Source organism: Arabidopsis lyrata (assembly GCF_000004255.2).
Source record: "Arabidopsis lyrata subsp. lyrata unplaced genomic scaffold ARALYscaffold_6, whole genome shotgun sequence".
NCBI lineage: Eukaryota > Viridiplantae > Streptophyta > Magnoliopsida > Brassicales > Brassicaceae > Arabidopsis > Arabidopsis lyrata.
The window spans coordinates 22,736,554-22,755,715 of NW_003302550.1; the positions used below are offsets into that span (position 1 = coordinate 22,736,554).

General features: G+C 33.7%; 4 protein-coding genes and 1 long non-coding RNA gene across 6 annotated transcripts; 4 read left to right on the forward strand and 1 right to left on the reverse strand.

The window, feature by feature from the left end:
• Positions 1-2,025: 2,025 nt before the first annotated feature.
• On the forward strand, positions 2,026-3,104 carry LOC110227248. The gene is made up of 2 exons (XR_002331021.1): positions 2,026-2,175; positions 2,268-3,104. It is a non-coding gene; the product is annotated as an uncharacterized LOC110227248 (long non-coding RNA).
• Positions 3,105-3,671: 567 nt separating this feature from the next.
• On the forward strand, positions 3,672-4,474 carry LOC9308797 (exosome complex exonuclease RRP46 homolog). Its single transcript, XM_021021543.1, is given in 4 exon segments — positions 3,672-3,813; positions 3,912-4,025; positions 4,141-4,241; positions 4,325-4,474. Coding segments are annotated over 4 exon segments (477 nt in total). The 3' UTR covers positions 4,445-4,474.
• Positions 4,475-5,336: 862 nt separating this feature from the next.
• LOC9308798 lies at positions 5,337-6,053 on the forward strand. The gene has a single exon (XM_002872683.2). It carries the CDS (start codon positions 5,445-5,447, stop codon positions 6,051-6,053), a length of 609 nt encoding a protein of 202 aa, XP_002872729.1. The 5' UTR covers positions 5,337-5,444.
• Positions 6,054-8,475: 2,422 nt separating this feature from the next.
• Positions 8,476-12,739, forward strand: LOC9308799 (external alternative NAD(P)H-ubiquinone oxidoreductase B2, mitochondrial). Of its 2 annotated transcripts, none has more exons than XM_002872684.2 (10): positions 8,476-8,679; positions 9,119-9,395; positions 9,703-9,909; positions 10,074-10,324; positions 10,447-10,663; positions 10,769-10,873; positions 10,959-11,234; positions 11,335-11,456; positions 12,117-12,236; positions 12,354-12,739. In XM_002872684.2, exons 1-10 carry the CDS (start codon positions 8,591-8,593, stop codon positions 12,439-12,441), a joined length of 1,752 nt encoding a protein of 583 aa, XP_002872730.1. In that variant the 5' UTR covers positions 8,476-8,590; the 3' UTR covers positions 12,442-12,739. The 2 variants fall into 2 exon arrangements, with proteins under 2 accessions (XP_002872730.1, XP_020876388.1); XM_021020729.1 differs by having other exon boundaries at positions 9,706-9,909.
• Positions 12,740-12,800: 61 nt separating this feature from the next.
• On the reverse strand, positions 12,801-14,334 carry LOC9308800 (heavy metal-associated isoprenylated plant protein 47). The gene is made up of 3 exons (XM_002874782.2): positions 13,833-14,334; positions 13,602-13,677; positions 12,801-13,183 (listed from the first exon to the last, which is right to left on the reverse strand). Exons 1-3 carry the CDS (start codon positions 13,839-13,841, stop codon positions 13,035-13,037), a joined length of 234 nt encoding a protein of 77 aa, XP_002874828.2. The 5' UTR covers positions 13,842-14,334; the 3' UTR covers positions 12,801-13,034.
• Between the last annotated feature and the right edge of the window lie 4,828 nt (positions 14,335-19,162).

A 19,162-nucleotide genomic window follows, 5' to 3' on the forward strand; every position in this document is an offset into this window, starting at 1 on the left:
AACCTCGGAATTCTCAAATCTAGATTATCTTTATTGGAGGCTACCTTCTAATCTAAATGGGGGAGAGAAAAACTACAGTTTTGCATGGATTTTATGGTTCATATGGAAAAATAGGAATAAGAAGGTTTTCAAGGGATTACAATCTGAACCCACATATATTTTAAATCATGCTTTAAGTAAAAAATTATTGTGGGAAGAAGCACAGATGGATCCGATCGAAACTAGTCCCATCGCAGAAACTTTGGAACGACCAATTCATTCTAGTAGATGTCGGATTGATGGCTCTTGGAAAAGTTCAGACCCAACTATGAGTATAGGATGATGGTGTTTTCAAGGAAATGATCAAACGATATTGCTCGGTGCAAAGTGCCTTCGGAGGGGCTCCTCCCCTCTTCACTCGGAGTTGGAAGCTTTAATTTGGGCTATGAAGAATATCTTTTCAAGAAGGATCGATTGTCAGGCGTTTGAAACAGATTGTTCGGAGTTAGTCTCGATGATACAGTCACCTAAAGAATGGCCCGCTTTCTCCAATCTGCTAGACGAATTTGGTTTACTCCGTGTCTTTTTCCCCCTCTTTTCGCTCTCCCTTATTTCTCGTTTATGAGAGCGGACTGCTTAGTCCGCTCCTCTAGACTATTATTTTTCGAAGTTACTTTTGTGGACTCTATTCCTCCTAATTGGGCGTCCAATCAAAGAGTTATTTATTAATTAATGTATGGTTGGAAAAAAAAATACAACTTATATATTACTTTAATATTTTATAATTATCTATTATGTAGTTTTTTTATGATTGGCTGAACTTTTTAAAATTAGATACTTTAATCTGCATATTTTTCACCAAAACAACTTATATTATAAAACGGATGGAGTACAAAAATTTAAAATTACTAGATTTTTTTTTACTATTGAACAATCTTTTTCAACCAAACCGTATTCGTTACTAAGCTATATTTTACTGCTTTTAATATCTTTTTCTGTACACAAGACAAACAAACAAAAAAAGGGGGAAAGAAAAATCCTAAGATAGTATTTCTAATCGGATCCTAAAAAGTGTGAGGTCAAATTAATTTAGGTCTAAGAGTGGGTTTTCAATCTCCAACTAACAATGTTTTGATGACCTAACAAGCTCTCGCCTTCAGATTTGCTAGTCCTAATTATAATTCATAATAACTAATGCCTACCAACTTCATCATCTTCCACTTATCTACCGAGTAACAAATTAGGATTTAGCCAAATGTCACTTCTTTAGTTTTCGTTATAACCACAATAAAAAATACTACTTTCTCCGTTTCGTTTTAGTTGTCGTTTAAGGTATTTTAACACAAATTAAGAAAGCATTAAATTTTCTCTTTTACACTTTATTAATATATTTTATAAAAAATTTTATTGGCCAAACATTAAAACTGTATGGATAAAACTGGACTTTTCACTAAACATTTGCATTGAAAACCTAAAACGACAACTATTATAAAACAAAATTTAATTCCTAAAACGACAACTAAACTGAAACGGAGGGAGTACAGTATAGTATAGTATCATTCAAACGTAGAAAATGCACAACGTTGACAAATTACCAACCAAAGAATTTACTCTTATTTTCTAAACAGGTGATTTTGGATTGAAGGTTAATCGTCATGTAAATTTTTCTAATGGTCAAAAGAAGAAGAGTTCAAACTTCAAAGAGAAACGACTTTTTGGCATTGACCAACAAAAAAGTGCCACTAAACTACCATCACGGGAGTTAATGTAATTACAAGATCTTTCTCTAGTCAAACATTCAGACATCAAAGACAAAACGTATTCAAGAAAAACCAAAGAAAAGATTTGACGCGTTTTCTATTTAAAAGGAGTATTGGTTAATAGCTTTAACTTATGCGTTGTAAAAATAAATCATAAAAAGATCAATGACGATCTTGTAACAAGAAAAAATATATTTATTTAAGTGATAAAAGTATATCATTTTTTCGTGTTTTAACGTTCTGTAAACATTTCTGATAATAATAATTCATCAGCTCGAAAAAAAAAAAAACAACAGAGAGAGAAAAAAACAGAAAGCTTCGTGGGTTTTTTCGGTCGCCGCTGTCCTTCCGATGGTGGCACCGATAGTGTAGTATAACTTGTTTTTTTGCTTCCTTCTCTTTTATCTTTCATGTGTTTCCTTCTACTCGAGCAAGGGTTGAATTTTGTCTCAGATCTACAATTCTAGATTTAGATCTATCCTAGATCTATGTCTATTTTGGGGTTTGATGTTTGTTTCCTCCCTCTAGTTGTTGCTGTCTCCGGTGGTTGGTATTCAAGAAATCAACGGCGTGCCGTTTTGGTGAGTCAACAATTCTGGAATTTGCTCACCGACGAGGAGATGCGGGTTTGAGAAGTCTTTAGTTTGTTTTTGCTCTGTAATTTTATGAGATTATGTCTTTTCTGTTTATTCCTCTCTGCTGGCCTTTCCCTAGGACTTAATCGAATCGCATCCGTCACCATTCCTTCCCTCTGAAGGCTTTGGTGAGTCGATTAAGCGGATGTTTAGTCTCCTCCACACGAAATTAATTTCAGGTTTGGTCGAGACTTGTTTTGTTTGTGCTGCCTCCTAACCGGTTCGACATATGTTTCGATTTCTCCGGCCCCTGGCAGTTTCGTCGGTCTTGTCAATTATCTTTTGAAAGATTCGTCTTGCCATCCCAAGGAAGCACAAGTTTCAAATTTCTGAAGTCTACCTACATCAAGCGAGGACAAGTAGAGTTGAAGCTACGGTTGGTTATTGTCGGTGTTCCAACATGTCTAATCGTTTTCCGCTCTCGGGTTTGGACTAGTTTTTGAGTTTTGAATAGTAGTGTTTGCATATCTCATTTAAGAGCTTTTGTTTGTATAAGAAGTTGTTTCTCGTGTAGTCGGGCTTTGTCTCTCGAGATTCCGAGCTTAGTTTAGTCGGAATCTGCGGGCTTTATCTCTCGAAATTTCAAGCTTAGTTTAGTTGGAGTTTGCGAGCTTTGTCTCTCGAAATTCCGAGCTTAGTTTAGTCAGAATTTGCGAGCTTTGATTCCGGTGTGTCCGGCTTATGTATCCTTCCCTTGTTTTTAATAATACCAGACGACAAAAAAAAAAAACGTTCTGTAAACATGATTACGTTACTTGTTATCATTTAAAATATTAATCAAGATCCTATGTTTTCACGTTTTAAACAAAATGATATCACCAAATGTGTAAAAAATATAGGTGAAAAAACAAAGCGTCAACAATCTATTAAACCTATTGTTTTAAGCTTTTTATAAGTACTAGATGAATATCCACGCGTTGTTTTGAAAATTGTGAAGAAAAAATTATTGATTGTTTTTGCTAATTTATGTTTATTTTTGATTTGTTACTCCCTCTGTTCCTAATAGTTTGATGTTTTGGAGTTTTCACACATATTAAGAACTCAATCATTTTTCAATTATTTTAATATTGTTTTTAGTTTTAAATATTTTTAATAATTATCAACCAATAGTAGTCTAAAAAAGTTAATGATTTATAATTATTGGATCTTGAAATTTACAACTTACTATTATAAGTTAATAAAAATAAAAGAAAAATGGTAGAAAATCAAACTTAGTGGAACAACCAATAAAAGGTAAAACATCAATTTTTTAGGAACAGAGGGAGTATTATGTAGTTAATAAAACTAAATCTATCTTATGTTGTTACAATTTTTTAAATTAGATCTATTTTTTGACTTGAAATATAACCCGGGAAAAAAACTTACTTGTCAGCTGAGACCTCTTGCTTGTTCCCGTAATATCCTTCATCGTCCTCATGGCTCTGCTAGTTGGTCAGAAGGTGCTTTATCAGCTTTCTCAATATCTATTATGGGTGCAAAGTTTTTTTTTTATCATTTTTGAATGGGATTCATTGGACTCTCTCGTTTATATGTTCAGGGGATACAAAAGTTCTAGCTGCACAATACGGACTTAAAGCAGTAATGAAGAAGAACGAAAATGCTGAGAAGGCTTATTTTGAAGTCATATGGAAGCCATAAACCGGATAGATTGGTAATCGTAAATGCCTTTAGTTTTTCATCCGGAGGCGTGTTTTGTTGCTTGAGTATGTCGTATAGGTGATTCTTGGTTTTTAGATCTGAATTACTTTTGCTTTGAATATTGATAGGAAAAGTTGAAAGGGAGTATGAAACGATACTGAAAAGGACGCTACAGAATATTTGTGTTTTGACAGTTGTTCCAAATACCACCACCTCAGTGATAATTCAAGTGAGTAGCTATTCAATGTTGTGTATATCGATATTGTCAACTTGAGTTGTATCTAATGTTTTCATTTTGAAATTCTCGTGTAGGTTGTACATGATGGTGGTTCTGTATCTTTTTTATGTTCCTTGCACCTTGGTAAACATTTACTGATGCTGTCTGAAACACATATAATCCGGTATAAACAATGTCTGTTTGAGTATTTATAGAGTTTATAGTAGTGAAAGTTTGTAATCCCATAAGCTGTGAGTGTGAATATGTTTTTGTGTAACTTCTACCGTGGCCTCCATTCTGGCAGTTAGAAGGTAGAAAACATTTTTCTAAAGATGGAATTTGATGTACAGAAAGAGAGACTCTGAAGGATGGAATTTACGAAGTCGAGAAATTTGCCTTGAGATTCTTCTTCTTTCATATTGAATGATCGAGCAGAGAGTGTGAGAGATTTATTTTGTTAAAGTCTTGTGGAGAATTAGAATATTTGTTTGGTTTAGAAGCATTAAGCCATCACTGAAATGGGTTCGATCCATAAATATTGCATTCTAATAGATTCTAAAACACATATGGTCCATCCGTCATAGGCTATTATTTTCTTTATTCTATTTGACACTTATCATTAGAAGCTGATGTGTATTAATGAAATGTTTTGATTGAACAAATAAAAGCTGATGTGTCATCTCCAGAAGAGCCAAAAATGCTGACGTGACGGAAGGATGGAGAGAGATAGCCTCCTTTCATATATATGATTTCACAGAAACTCTATCCAAAAATGTGTTTCTACAATTCTGTCATTTAACAATCCGCTATTTCATTATTCATCAAATACCGCTCAGACTCCTACCATACTTAGCTACCATATTCATCAACTTTATGAGTTTTTTAGCAATTTAGATTTTGAATCCAAAACAATCCTCAATATCTCTCATTGTTCTTAGTTTTATTTAGATTTTAAATCCAAAAAAAGAGCCACAATCTCTCTCATTCTTCTTAGCTTTAGTTGGGAGACCAATCAGTCATCTCGTTAATTACACATTTTAACTTTTTCTTGTTTTGGTCTAACTATTAAACATTTTAGTACTAATTAATCATGGGGATTAGGTAAAGGTAAAAACTAAAAGTCATTTTAACAGCACTCAATGTAAGACTTTCATTAGGTGCTTGTAAATATAACTTAACAGTCTAACACCTTAAGTGTCTCTTCCACTTCATCAAATGGAGGAAATTGGAAAAATCCCATGGACGATCTTCTTATTCTCTCATCCTATGTTCTCTTGTTTCATTTCACTCTATACTATATTTCTACTTTATTTCCCTCAAGATTCTCTTCGGATTCTTATTTCTCCTGTTCCTCTCCTCGTCGGAGCTTTCTTAGTCTCCTACTTCCGCTTCGGGTTGACCCGAGAATCCATTGCGCGACCCGGAAATAATGAGAATTCGATAGGACCCGAACTCAAAACTGGTCTCGGTTCAAATCCGGATTTCATGGGTGATTTAGTGGAAAGAAATTTGAAATTGAGAGCTCCATTGGAAGTTATACACGAAGAAGAAGAACAGCCGATGACCCGGTTCGTAATGATCGAGAGGTTACCATCTTTATCGATGTTTAACCCAGAATCTGATTCCGAATTGGACCGCTATTTCCCGGTTATGAGTGAAAATGATCCAACCCGGTTCGTGAGGATCGAAAGGTTACCATCGTTGTCGATTAAACCGGAATTTTATTTGGTTTTCGGGTCCGAATTGGATAACTATTTCCCGGTTATGGATGTAAAGATCCGATCCGGTTTAGGAGGATCGAGAGATTCCCTTTGTTATCGATAATTAAACCAGAATTTTATTTGGATTCCGGTTCTCAATTGGACAACGATTTTCCGGTTCTTGATGACTGGAGTTCACCGGAGAAAGTGAGCTTAGAATGGGAAGACGAAGAAGGAGAGGGGTTGATTGAGATAAAGCTCGACGGGTACTATAATGGCTGCCATAGTAAGATGATCAACCAAAATCAATTTAATTTAGATTTAGATTTTCTTGAAGAGGAGGAGAGTTTGATCGAGATTGATGTTTCTTCATGAGATTTTCTCTGCTTCGAAAATATTTAAAAACATACTATAGGTCTTTTTTTTTGTCACCTAGAATTTTAGTTATTGATTTTGAAGTGGAACCAAAGTGGAATACAAAGCCCAAAAAAAGAAAACTAAAGTCGGCGGACAACATGAAAGTCTCCAGAGACAAAGCCGACAGAATACGAGATTTCTCCGGAAGCTAAGCCTTAACAAAGGGAAACTAAACATAATAGTGGAACAAAGCAAAAGATTTCAAACCACAAACGCAAAAGATCAAAACCAAAAACTAAGAAAGAAGCAGAAGGCATAAACCTTAAAAAAAAAAATAGACCCAAGAAAACAAGAAATCCAAAACTTCTGAAGCACCTGCGAATGAAACTTACCAAGGATACCCGCGGCCAACCCGAAGATAACATCTACCTCCTCCTTCATAACTCGGCAAGAGAAACAAAAAAGTTAAGGAAACCTCGAGCACACTTCGAATACGACTGCTGCGTCCACTAACTTCAAACTAGAAACCTTCAAAAATATACTATATGTCTATATTGAATAATACTAATAAATAAAACTATAGTTGCGTTGTATATACGAAAACAAACGGAAACGCTCTTTGTAATTTTATGTTCCAAAAGAAAAATATTCTAACAATTTATTTTGGCAGCAATATTCTGAGCATAATTTGATCCGTCAAGTATCTAATTTAATAATTTTCAACAAACAAACTGGAATTTGATGTCTAATGGTAATGGCGTCACGATTTACGTAGAATGTATTACAAGTTGTCGACCAAAAAAAAAAAGTTGTCGACAAAAATGAAATAAAATTGCAAACAAATATAAAAACAACATGGTCAGACTCAGATACAGGGAGGATCTGGCTTGGCCACCAAGATCGGTTGACAAATATTTATCTAATAATTATTATACTTTCTAGTTCACAATATTAATGGGATTATTACAGATTTTGCCTGGCATTTATAGATTTTGCCATTTTTTGAATAATTTATGGATTTTGCCCTTTTTTAACACTTAAAAATATACGTATTTATGATTTTTTTTTACAAAAATACGTACATTATACCAAATACTAAACCCTAAGAACAATTGGAACCGACTAAACCCAAACATAACGAATGAAACGCATGTTAAATCATATTTTTGGAGCCTAAAAAAGGGCCAAATCCATAAATTATTCAAAAAATGACAAAATCCATAAATGTCATTATAAAAAAGGGCAAAATCCGTAATTAATTCCAATATTAATAGAGAAAATTAGCATTGGTACCACATTTGTCCCAAAAGTTAGCACCAATACCACATTCGAGGCCCAATTATCATTCATACCACATTGTACTTATAAAATGACCATTTTATCCTCCAACTGGTGAGACAAGGAACTGCGGTTGATGTGACCCTCCAAAATTTATGTCGTCCTTTGTCTTTCTCCTGACGCATTGGTAACCGTTTTCGTCCCTCTGGCTGGTAAAACAAAGTTGTCCCCGAGTAAATTCAGATCTCTGGCTGGTAAAACCACATCATATGTTCTCTTTATATAATCCTTTTTAAATTCAACACTATGATAAATTCGGGGACACCTGGATATTATGGTTGTCCATCGTCATATGGTATGGTTTTATTCGCAAGAGATCTGGACTTATTTTTGGGGGACATTATTCACTATATTTTATAATTATTGTCCATTGTAAATGTAAACTGCATTTAATGCAATGTTTTGTCCCTTTTCTCTGACACAAAGCTGTCTGGCGTCTACTGTAGCTCCTTCCTCTGACACATTCCTGATGCAGGCAGAAGGGTAAAATCGTCCAAGCTCTACCACACTACCACACAAAAGTGGCACAACTGCTAAATTGATTTCCATTGTGGTACATTTGCTAGGGATTTTGAAAATTGTGGTACATTTGCCAAAAATCCCATATTAATATGTATAAATGTCATAATTAATACGTGACGAAACTAAAATTCTGAAATAAATATATTAAGTATTAACAAAACAAATAATAAATCGAAATAAATATTCTCCACCAATCATAACCTCGTTGTGTTCGTATTTGTTTTTTGTTTCAAATTAAATATTATTTTTGACTCGACTTTTACACGGATGCCACGTGGTCAACCAAAACGTACGCCAAACTCTACTTCTCCACCGTCACAATCATCTCCTGGCCCTCTCAAGATCTCTCTCTTCTCTATTTCCTTCAATTAAAATTCTCCAGGATTCTTGGCGTTACTGTGGAAAAAATCTTCTTCTCAGCGATTGAATCGAACCAGAGCGAAAATGAGAAATTTCAGTATCTTCGAGAGATTCTCTAAAGCTTTTCAAGATCATCCTTCTCTCACCAGGATTCTCGTCGTCTCCACGATCAGGTCATCTTCTTCTTCAAAAACGATTTTCATAGCTCTTTGTTTTTTTTGCTTCTCCGTTGTTGAAACCTTAGAATTTCTCCCTCAATTCTCTACCTGGAAACGTATGAACAACAGATTCTCCAGAAGAAAAAAAAACTGTTGAATAGAGATTCTCTAGGTTGTATCATTCACGCAACACTTGCTTTTGTTAAATTGTGAATCTCCCATTTTCTTTCAGGAAGAACGCGTTTCATATTCTTAACAAATCTGATTCGATGAAACTCAATCATCATCTGGATTTTGCAAATCGCGTCTTACTGTTTATGCTACAGTGCTTATATGTCCTGGATCTCTGATTATATTACTGTATAGTATCGTTGTGATCTGTGTTTATATTGCTAAGGTTTGATTCAGATTAGAATTGTTTACTGATGTGAAATACTGTGCATTGTTGTTATAGTGGTGGTGGACTTATAGCGTATTCTGAGGCAAACGCATCCTATGGAGCGAATGGTGCTGGTATTGTTGAAACTGGAACCAAGAAGAAGAAGGTGGTATTGCTGGGAACTGGATGGGCTGGAACTAGTTTCTTGAAGAATTTGAATAACTCTCAGTATGAGGTTCAGATTATATCACCTCGAAACTACTTTGCTTTCACTCCCTTGTTACCTAGTGTTACTTGTGGAACTGTTGAAGCTCGCAGCGTTGTTGAGCCTATTCGAAACATTGGAAGAAAGGTAATTCTGCTGTGATTATGGCTAATTCGGAATGTAAATTTTGTCTTCTTATCCCATTCTTCTAACTAGATTCAGCTCTTATATATCTCTGAAACATATCATCATGATTAGACTGATATGCAAATGCTATAACAGTAAACAAACGTCTGGTATAGTAGCAGTTCGTTGTTTTAGACTCAAGTTTTTTTGGTTGTAGTGTGTATGCATTGCACCGCTAGTATGAGGCTTTTTCTTCTAATAAATTGCAATTTTGTCTTTTGTTGAAAAAAATGCTAATCCATGCTCTTTTTCCTGCCTTGACAAATAGAAAAATGTTGATACTTCTTACCTGGAGGCAGAATGTTTCAAAATTGATCCAGCAAGCAAGAAAGTTTACTGCCGATCCAAACAAGGCCTTAGTTCAAATGGAAAAAAGGAATTTTCTGTTGACTATGACTATCTTGTAATTGCAACTGGAGCTCAGTCTAACACCTTTAACATACCCGGAGTGGAGGAAAACTGTCATTTTCTGAAAGTAAGTTCTCTTGGCTCTTAATCCCTTTTCTTACTCCACTTGGTATGTTTTTTTGTATGCAGTGATAGTTTACCGCTCAAAAGCATGTGAAAGTATATGTTTACTGATCATATGTAGGATGTTAACATTCTGAGGCTTTAATTGGTTTCATTGTCTGCTTATAGGAGGTTGAAGATGCTCAGAGAATCCGTAAAACTGTGATTGATTCCTTTGAGAAGGCAAGTCTACCAGAACTAAGCGATGAAGAGCGAAAGAGAATCCTGCATTTTGTGGTTGTTGGTGGTGGGCCAACAGGTGTTGAGTTTGCCGCTGAGCTGCATGATTTTGTTACTGAGGATCTAGTCAGTCTCTATCCTAGAGCCAAGGGTTCAGTACGAATCACACTTCTCGAGGCCGCAGACCACATCCTGACCATGTGAAATTTCTTGCCTCTAAAACTTCTTGATCAATCTTCTTCTCTTTTTTTTTTTGGTCAGACGCTTTTAAATTTCATGTTTGCATAAAAACCTTGTTATTGATTCATGGAAAGCTTCACAGGTTTGATAAGAGAATCACTGAGTTTGCCGAAGAAAAGTTTAGCAGAGATGGAATTGATGTGAAACTTGGCTCTATGGTAACTAAAGTGAATGAGAAAGATATATCTGCTAAAACCAAAGGAGGAGAGGTTTCCTCTATTCCTTATGGAATGATTGTCTGGTCAACTGGTATTGGAACTCGTCCTGTGATAAAAGATTTTATGAAACAAATTGGTCAGGTAAAGTAATGTGCTTTAGATTAAACTCACACACTACAATCTTCAACATTTCCTAGCCAACATGTTTCAACAACTTGCTCTAAGAAATTGTCTTTGTAATTTCAGGGTAATAGACGTGCTCTGGCAACTGATGAATGGCTTCGCGTAGAAGGAACTGATAATATATATGCCCTTGGTGATTGTGCAACCATTAACCAGCGCAAAGTCATGGTAATTTGACGCTTCTATTGCTTCCCAAAATCTGGAACAATGTTTTTGGATTATATCCAAAGTTATTAATGGTTTCATGTTGCAGGAAGATGTTTCTGCTATTTTTAGCAAAGCAGACAAAGACAAGTCTGGGACACTGACTCTCAAAGAGTTCCAAGAAGCAATGGATGACATTTGTGTTAGATACCCTCAAGTGGAGCTCTACTTGAAGAGTAAACGTATGCGTGGCATTGCAGATCTTCTTAAAGAAGCCGAAACTGATGATGTATCCAAGAAGAACATCGAACTGAAGATCGAAGAATTCAAATCAGCTCTTTCTCAGGTTGACTCACAAGTGAAGTTTCTTCCAGCTACAGCACAGGTAATTCGATTAAATTTTAGCTATATAAGTCTCTGTTCATCTTTGATAAAAACTCTTATTTACTGCATTCTTATCAATTTGTTATATGTGGATTTTTAAGGTCGCTGCGCAGCAAGGTGCTTACCTAGCTAAATGCTTTGATCGCATGGAAGATTGTGAGAAGAATCCAGAAGGTCCCATTAGGATGAGAGGAGAAGGTCGTCATCGTTTCCGCCCCTTCAGGTTAGTCCTCCCAAAAAAACTTCGTCTTTTTTTTTGTTGACAAAACCAAAAATGTGTGACGTAGAGGATATAGTCTGTAAGCATTTCTCTTTATTGTTTACATAGTAAATGAAAATGTGGAAGTTGAGAGGAACTTCCAAACACACAGCACAGTTTGGTAGTCAACTTGTGTGTTTTTAGGCAGTGAGGTTGAGTGTTTTGGAAGAACTCTGAGTCTAGATACTACGAGTCATGGGCATTGGACCATTACAGTGTAGAAAAGATGGATTTATACCGTATATTAGGTGAGACTAAGAGTGAAAAATAAATAAAAATTAAAACGCTAGGAAGCACATTTAGTGAGTTTTTGTAGTTTAAAGGTACTACTGTACATATTAGTTAGTGTGGTTCAATTCTGATTTTGATTCGGACTGGCTCACTTTTTTTTGCTGGTTTATAAAGTTTAGTAACCAACTTGAAACCATCTTGATCTATTTGGTACCAGTTTAATTTGAAGGATTTGAAAAGAGATCTGAGTTTTGGTTCATTTTTGGCCGCCCCTTAAATTGTGATTTGAGAGTCCTTTGGATACAAAGCAATATAGACACAAATGAAAATACTTGCGAAATCCGGTTTTGCTGTTTGGACTGAATATATCGGTTTGGCTTGGTTTGGTAACAGGTACAGGCATTTGGGACAATTTGCACCACTGGGAGGGGAGCAAACGGCAGCACAACTTCCAGGAGATTGGGTTTCTATTGGACATAGCAGCCAGTGGCTCTGGTATTCCGTCTACGCCAGGTAAAAAATGAAAAAAACTTCTACTTGTTTTTGAATATTTTTATTTAATTTAAAATAAAATCCACAAAGAATGTTTTCAATTTTTACTTGAGTAGAAAATGTTTTGGTTTGGAACAGTAAGCAAGTGAGCTGGCGTACGAGAGTGCTTGTGGTTTCAGATTGGATGAGGCGTTTCATCTTTGGTAGGGATTCCAGTAGCATCTGATTTTAATAATCCTCCAATACACATCTCTCTTCATGAGGAAAAGGTTTTGATTCACATCTAAAAAAAATCCACATCGGCTTTTATATTTTGTAATAAAATAATGACCACAAGTAACGAGGAGAGATTGCCTCGTTTCTTTGGCCATATTGTTGCTAATCCCGAGAATTGTACTCTCTGTTTTCATCTGCAAATATTTTTCAGGTGGCCTTTTTACCTTTTATATCATCTTTTTTGTAAGCCTTTTCCTCAAATTTTGTTTAGTACGATGACAAAAACGGAGTTTTGTTATTTCCTGCTCTCTGTTTTTCTTCTTCAATATCTTGGTCTTTTTTTTCTTTCAAAATATTGGTTAGCTTAGAATGGTTTTAACTTTTAATTAGTAAACACTACAATATGGAAAGAAATGGAATGATTCAAAAAATTTAAATTATTAATTTTATATTAAAGTGGCTAGGAAGGAATAATTGCGATTATGGAAAACAGTATATGATTACAAAAAAAAAAAAAAAAAAAAAAAAAAAAAACAGAGAAATTACATAGTCAACTGTTGAAAAGTTGCATTTTTAAAAGTAATTCTAGAATAAGACTTGTTTTTAAGTGTCGTCAACATCTGTGACGCTGATGATATCAGCGAAACCAACTTTCTTGCGAAGCCGGACAACTAAACATGCGGCGTCGACACCTTCTCCGATCACCACCACTTTGTCTTTCTCTTCACCTTCTATTCCCACGAAAGTCACCCCTACTCCATTATTAAAACATGAGATCATTCAATCAAGAGAAGAGAAAGAATTATAAGTTTAGAATTAACGTATATAATTTGCTAGATACATGCATAACATAATTAACCAAATGCCGATTCGAGATATATTTGGATTCTAATTGATAATTTGCCGAATCTCATTTCATAGCTCACATATTCTACTATCTTAATGATGAAATTATTCTCTTTTAAGTGTAACCTGCTCCAAATGATGAAATGATGTCTTTGTAAAAGAACATACAGTATAAGTTAAAGAGGAATACAATACATATTAAACGAATTTTTTTTTTAAAAAAAAGATGAAATTAGAAAGGATTCAGTAATTTGCAAATAAAAATACATTCCCAAGGTTACCAATCAAAATCTTGTTTAGTTAAGATCTGATGGGATATCTTACCAGTAGTTTTGGCTCCGATCTTGAGAGCTTCTGATCGACATTTTTCGCACCTCATACTTACCGACATCAAGATTTTCTGCTCATGAAAATTCCAATATTTTCAAATTATAATACTACTAGTTAGGTTTCTCTTTTCTTCAAAAAAAAAAAATTAATACTATTAGCTAATAACTTCATCCAAAACCTTCCGTATTTTATTTAGACTTTTAGTAGAAGAAATCTTTAGCGTACCTTAGGCATTTTGGAACCTCTTGGAGAAAATGAAACCTTCTTTTTTTTTTTTTTGTGGTATAAGTGATTATAATTTACGTGTGTAAATATATAAGTGCTTGTCTCATTTTCTTGTGCCACATTGCTTAACACGCATTAGTACATATTTGTATATTCTTTGCTACGAAATCGCAGAGGAATTTTCATGCACCTACTTCTTGGTTAAGTCCTTTAATAAAGTATAAATGTTGACGTTTAAGTGGACAATATACGGTATTGCTTGACAGCCTTGACTCATAAGGATTAAGATTTGGTCAGGTAAGGGTTAGATTTTGTCATGCACATCTAAAAAGTCAGTACCGTGAGGGCCAGGACCGCTCCTGAATTATAAATGACCCGAAAGGAAACTAGTCCCTTATTTCGTGTTTCTGCATAAAAACAAAAATAATTATTAACCTTTTAACCAAATAAAATTTAGCAAACTTGAGAAATGCAAACAAGAAACTGCACATATCAATTTATTTTGGAATATAAAAATATCCATTTAATGATTTTTTTTCATGCAGATGAATAATGATGAACAAGAGAAAACTAATAATAAGGACGGCCATAGGGAAAAAAAAAAGCATTGAAAATGATTGATCATAGAGTATACCACATTTAGGGATTGTTTTCCACATAATGTAGAAGTCTTTTAATCCAGTAGTTGGCATTTATTTGTTTTTACATTACTAGGAGGCAAATCTGGGCTAAGTCCGGATATTTTCAACATTTGATATTTTAAAGTTTGTTAACTAAATAGTTTGTCATATTTTTTTCAATGTACACTATGAAAAATCATGTGACGCTCTATTTAACATTTTAGTAATGAAAACATATATGATACTATTAATTGTTAAGTTATATTTCTTTATATTTTTTTCATTGTAATTTATATTTAAAACATTAATTCATATTTATGTTTGATTATTAAAAATTTATTTCTTGATTATGAATATATAGCAAATTTTTTATACGATATTTTCAGCTATGTTGATAAGGTGAGTAATTTTGATGAGGATGAGTAATTAAATCTTTAATATTTACTTATTTAGCATAAGTTATCTCTATGCAAATGATATATACCTAAGATATCACTGGTAAAGTGAAATTTGAATGGTTATACAATGAGTGATACTATTTTGATAAAATATTTTGGCTTTGTTAAATTCCGTCAAAAAGATATTTTAGTTTCATGTATCATGATGGAAGAGTAAATTATTGGAAATGAAACCATCAAGACCTTATGAGTTTGGGAATATCATCTTTAAAAAGACAAAATCAACATTGAAGTATCATATCACACACACTATGATAAAAACCTACATAAGCCAATATTATGAACCCTAAACCATAATTTTTTTTTTGAATAACCGCGGGTCTTCCAAAGGCTTCCTAGGCCCAAGGACTAATCCCACGAGGCTGGCAATTCCCCTATGTAAACCTGCCAGTGGCCGTGCCTCGAACCCTGGTGGCGGAAGTCACAGCTGTGACCCCTTTACCACTAGGCCACAAGGCCCGGTTCCTAAACCATAATTGGCAATTTAAGTTATATTCTTACCATCTTCAACATAATAATGGAGCATACTTCTCTTTACTATTCTTTGAAAATATGACAATTGATGCCTTTCTTTAATAATCTCTTTGCCAAGTGCATAAAGCCCAACGTTTCACATAAGGTTAAGCGTTGCATTCTCTTTTATGTTCCAAATTCCGGCTACACATTGTATTGCCTGCAACATCAAATCGATCTTATTAGATTATCATGAAAGGAACACAAATACTTGACAATAATAGTGTAGTGCCTTTCTATGTTTATTTTGCTAGTGACCAAAATTATGCTTATTATATATGTTACGTCTTGTGGTTAGTATTACTCGCATTGGAAACCAAAGGGATTAAATTGGTGATTAACCATAAAAGCTATAATGTGAGTAACGATCCCTTAATTAAGAGGTTAAGATCCATATATAGTCATGAGAAAAGTGGAGTTTCATTCTAAGTTACGTGTTAAGATCCATATATAGACTATGTAGATTCTTGCCATATTTTTCCATCTGCGAGACCTAATGATGAATGGAAAACATATTACATGTAACTTATGGTGTGACTACGACCAGTGGCGGATCCAGGAATTAATTTTATCCGGGGCAATAATATTAAATAAAAAAAACTATAATTTTATTAACATAAATGAATCTTCTAAGTAAGTTAAAGCATTTGATTAATTTTTTCAAGTTAACAAAAGTGATTTAAAGTTATTTTATCATTGAAATATGAGCTTATTTACAAAGAAAACAAAAATAAAATTAGGATTTGTATTGTGTTTGAATTATATAGACTTTAAATTATCTCTATACTATTAAAAGAGAAGTACAAATGTAAATGGGTCGGGTCAAAATCAGAAAATTGACCCGAAATTCTGAAATCGGATCTTTGAAAATTTTTTAGAATATAAATTCGAACTAATAATGAAAAATCGAACTAAAATCAAATGTTTATGGAAATCAAATAAAATTTTATTGTACTTATGGTAACTAATTATAAAATCATATTCCGAACAATATTATACATTAATTACATATAATATATTTGTTCATATACTTTTAGAACTAATTCCATAATAATCAACGTTTTTCTCATTAATTTTGCTTATTTTAGCCAGTTATCATTAATTAAAAAATATCTTACTTGCTTCTAGAGATTTCTAGAAAATTTATCACAACTAACCCATCTATTTTATAAATTAAATATTTTTTTTTTTAGTTTGGTCATGTAAATTAAATAGATATGAAATCTATGTAACTAATTTTAATTTAATTAGATTAAATCGAAATTATGGTATTTTCATACTTATAGCTTACCAAAGAAGTTTAATTTTCAAATTATAAAGATTTCTTGAATATGATTTTTAGAATTATTCAACAAGATGATAAATATTTATTAAATTTTGTGAATCATGAAAAATATTAATTATTTTTTAATCATTATATTTCACCTTTCAATCTCTCATCTAACAAATAAGATACATATTCTATTATTCCTATGTCCAAACTCCATTGTGTTGTATGACTAAATAATATTTCCATTAGCTGTCAAAACGAGTTGATTCATCCTGTTAAGCCTGTTTTGCAATAGACAAAATATATTTTGGCATGTAGTTAGTCTTTCCGCACGACCCGCGGGTAGCATATATGAAACACAAACCCGTCGCGCGAATTTATGCTGATTTGCGGGGTTATCCGTGGATTTTGTTTAAATAATTTTAGAGTAACCAAAATTTAAAATTCTACTAAAATAAATAAATTAGAAAAAATTTAGAGATTATAATCTTATATATCATTATATTTATAAATATTATAATTTCATTTATTAAAAGTTTTTTAAACTACCACATGTTGAATAAATTATATTTTTATCAATAAATACTATCATGCGGGTTGATCCGCTAACTCGCGGATGAAAACCGATGACCCACTGCGAATCAATCCATGTGGCCCGCTTATTTGCGGGTTTAATATATTTTCCCAAATCTGCACAATAGTGAGATGATTTGGGCTCGACCCGCGGTTTTTGACCTATTTTGACTGCTTTAATTCCCATGATTCGTCTAATTTTTGAATTCTAAAACACAAAATTCCATTTTGTAAATCATAATTAATATGATTGGTTTAATTATAAACAATTTAATATTTTCTTTACAATTTGTTATTAGGAATATTTATAAGTACACTACACAATTCGTTCTACTAAAAACACGCACAATATTAAAATCAACGTATGTAAATCAATATTCTCCCGCGGTGGACCGCGGATCCGATCCTAGTAATATTATACAACACAAAACCTTTGTATAAGAAGAAAACAGAATAATTGGGGGCATTAAACAAGTATTTAACAGGGGCATAATTAAAAATTCCTGTAAATTACACCAACTTTGAAAAATTTATCCGTGGCAAGTGCCCCCTTAATCGTAACGTACGTCCGCCATGACTACGACCTAGAATACACAACCATCGGAAAGGAAAAGAAGATATGATAACTAACATATATAAATTGCAAAGCTGATTATCAAAAGTTCAGGATCAACTTTTGAGATACATTATGAGAGATAACAAAGTGAAATAGTATTGAAGCTGAAGCTGATCAGCTTCTACTAGCTCGACCTCAGGTTTATCTATTAGAGTCTCAACCTTTTTTATTTATCCAACGTTGTTGTGCAAATTCACAGATAGTTAGGACCATAAGGGCATTAATCATATAATGGAGAGCTTTGTAATGATCACAGATTATGGAGAATGATAAGGCAAGGAATGCAAACAAAGAGGCTTTAACAATGCTTAGTAAGAGGGCTCGAACAACAGACTAGTCTTTTTCCTTCTCCTTTTGATTCTATGATGATTGATATCGAAACTAAACCTTTGGTTCAACAAGTGTGCTCGACCTGCATGTGGATCTCATGACTCTAGTAAAGTGAACCCACTAAGATGATTCTTCCAGGATTTGATATTTTTTCTGCCGTTCCGTTTCATCTTGTGCATACTATCCTAGAGAAAGATACTTGTCTAGTTTAGGGGTTTTGTTTTAGCTCTGTTTTCTCTGTTTTGAAGGCAAGTGTGTGTCATTGTGTTACTATTTTGCAGATGAAGATGAAATGGAGTTTGAATCGAAGAACTTGCAATGCTTAGTAAAGGAGAAGGCTCTGTTTATATCGGAACTTGGGAATCTTGCTGATAATATATCTCCAGGCGTTATCAGATCGTTGGTGGCGTTGAAGGACAAATCTTTGGTTAAGTAAAGGTCGAAGGAAACATATAACAAGATCATTGTTTCTTATAAGCTGCAACAATCATAATCCTTAATTTTTCTTCTTGTTTATGTATGATAAGTGACACTCTATAGTGTTTATTGATATTGACTTTGCTGACAAAACTTTTTTGACCATTTGGATTATTATCTAATCTTAAAAGCTACATGTGACTTGCTTGTATTCTTAATTTTGATGACGCTCCTCACTTGCTTCCCAGACTCATCTTCAAACAAAGTTAATAAACTAAATCAGTAAAATCTCTAAAACTAAACAGTACAAAATTGTATGAAGGTGTTAAAAAATGTATTTGTAGAAAGAATGTAGGACTTCTTGGATTAACAAAAATTGGAAGCAGTCGTGTTGTTCAAGTATCTGCAGGCTTCATGATTTTCTTCTCTACTTTGGGTATAACTAAGGAATTCATACTTCTAGGCTTTACCACTATTGTACCACAATCCGCGATTCGAGCAGGTAATTCGGTACTTTTTTTTGCATCATACAA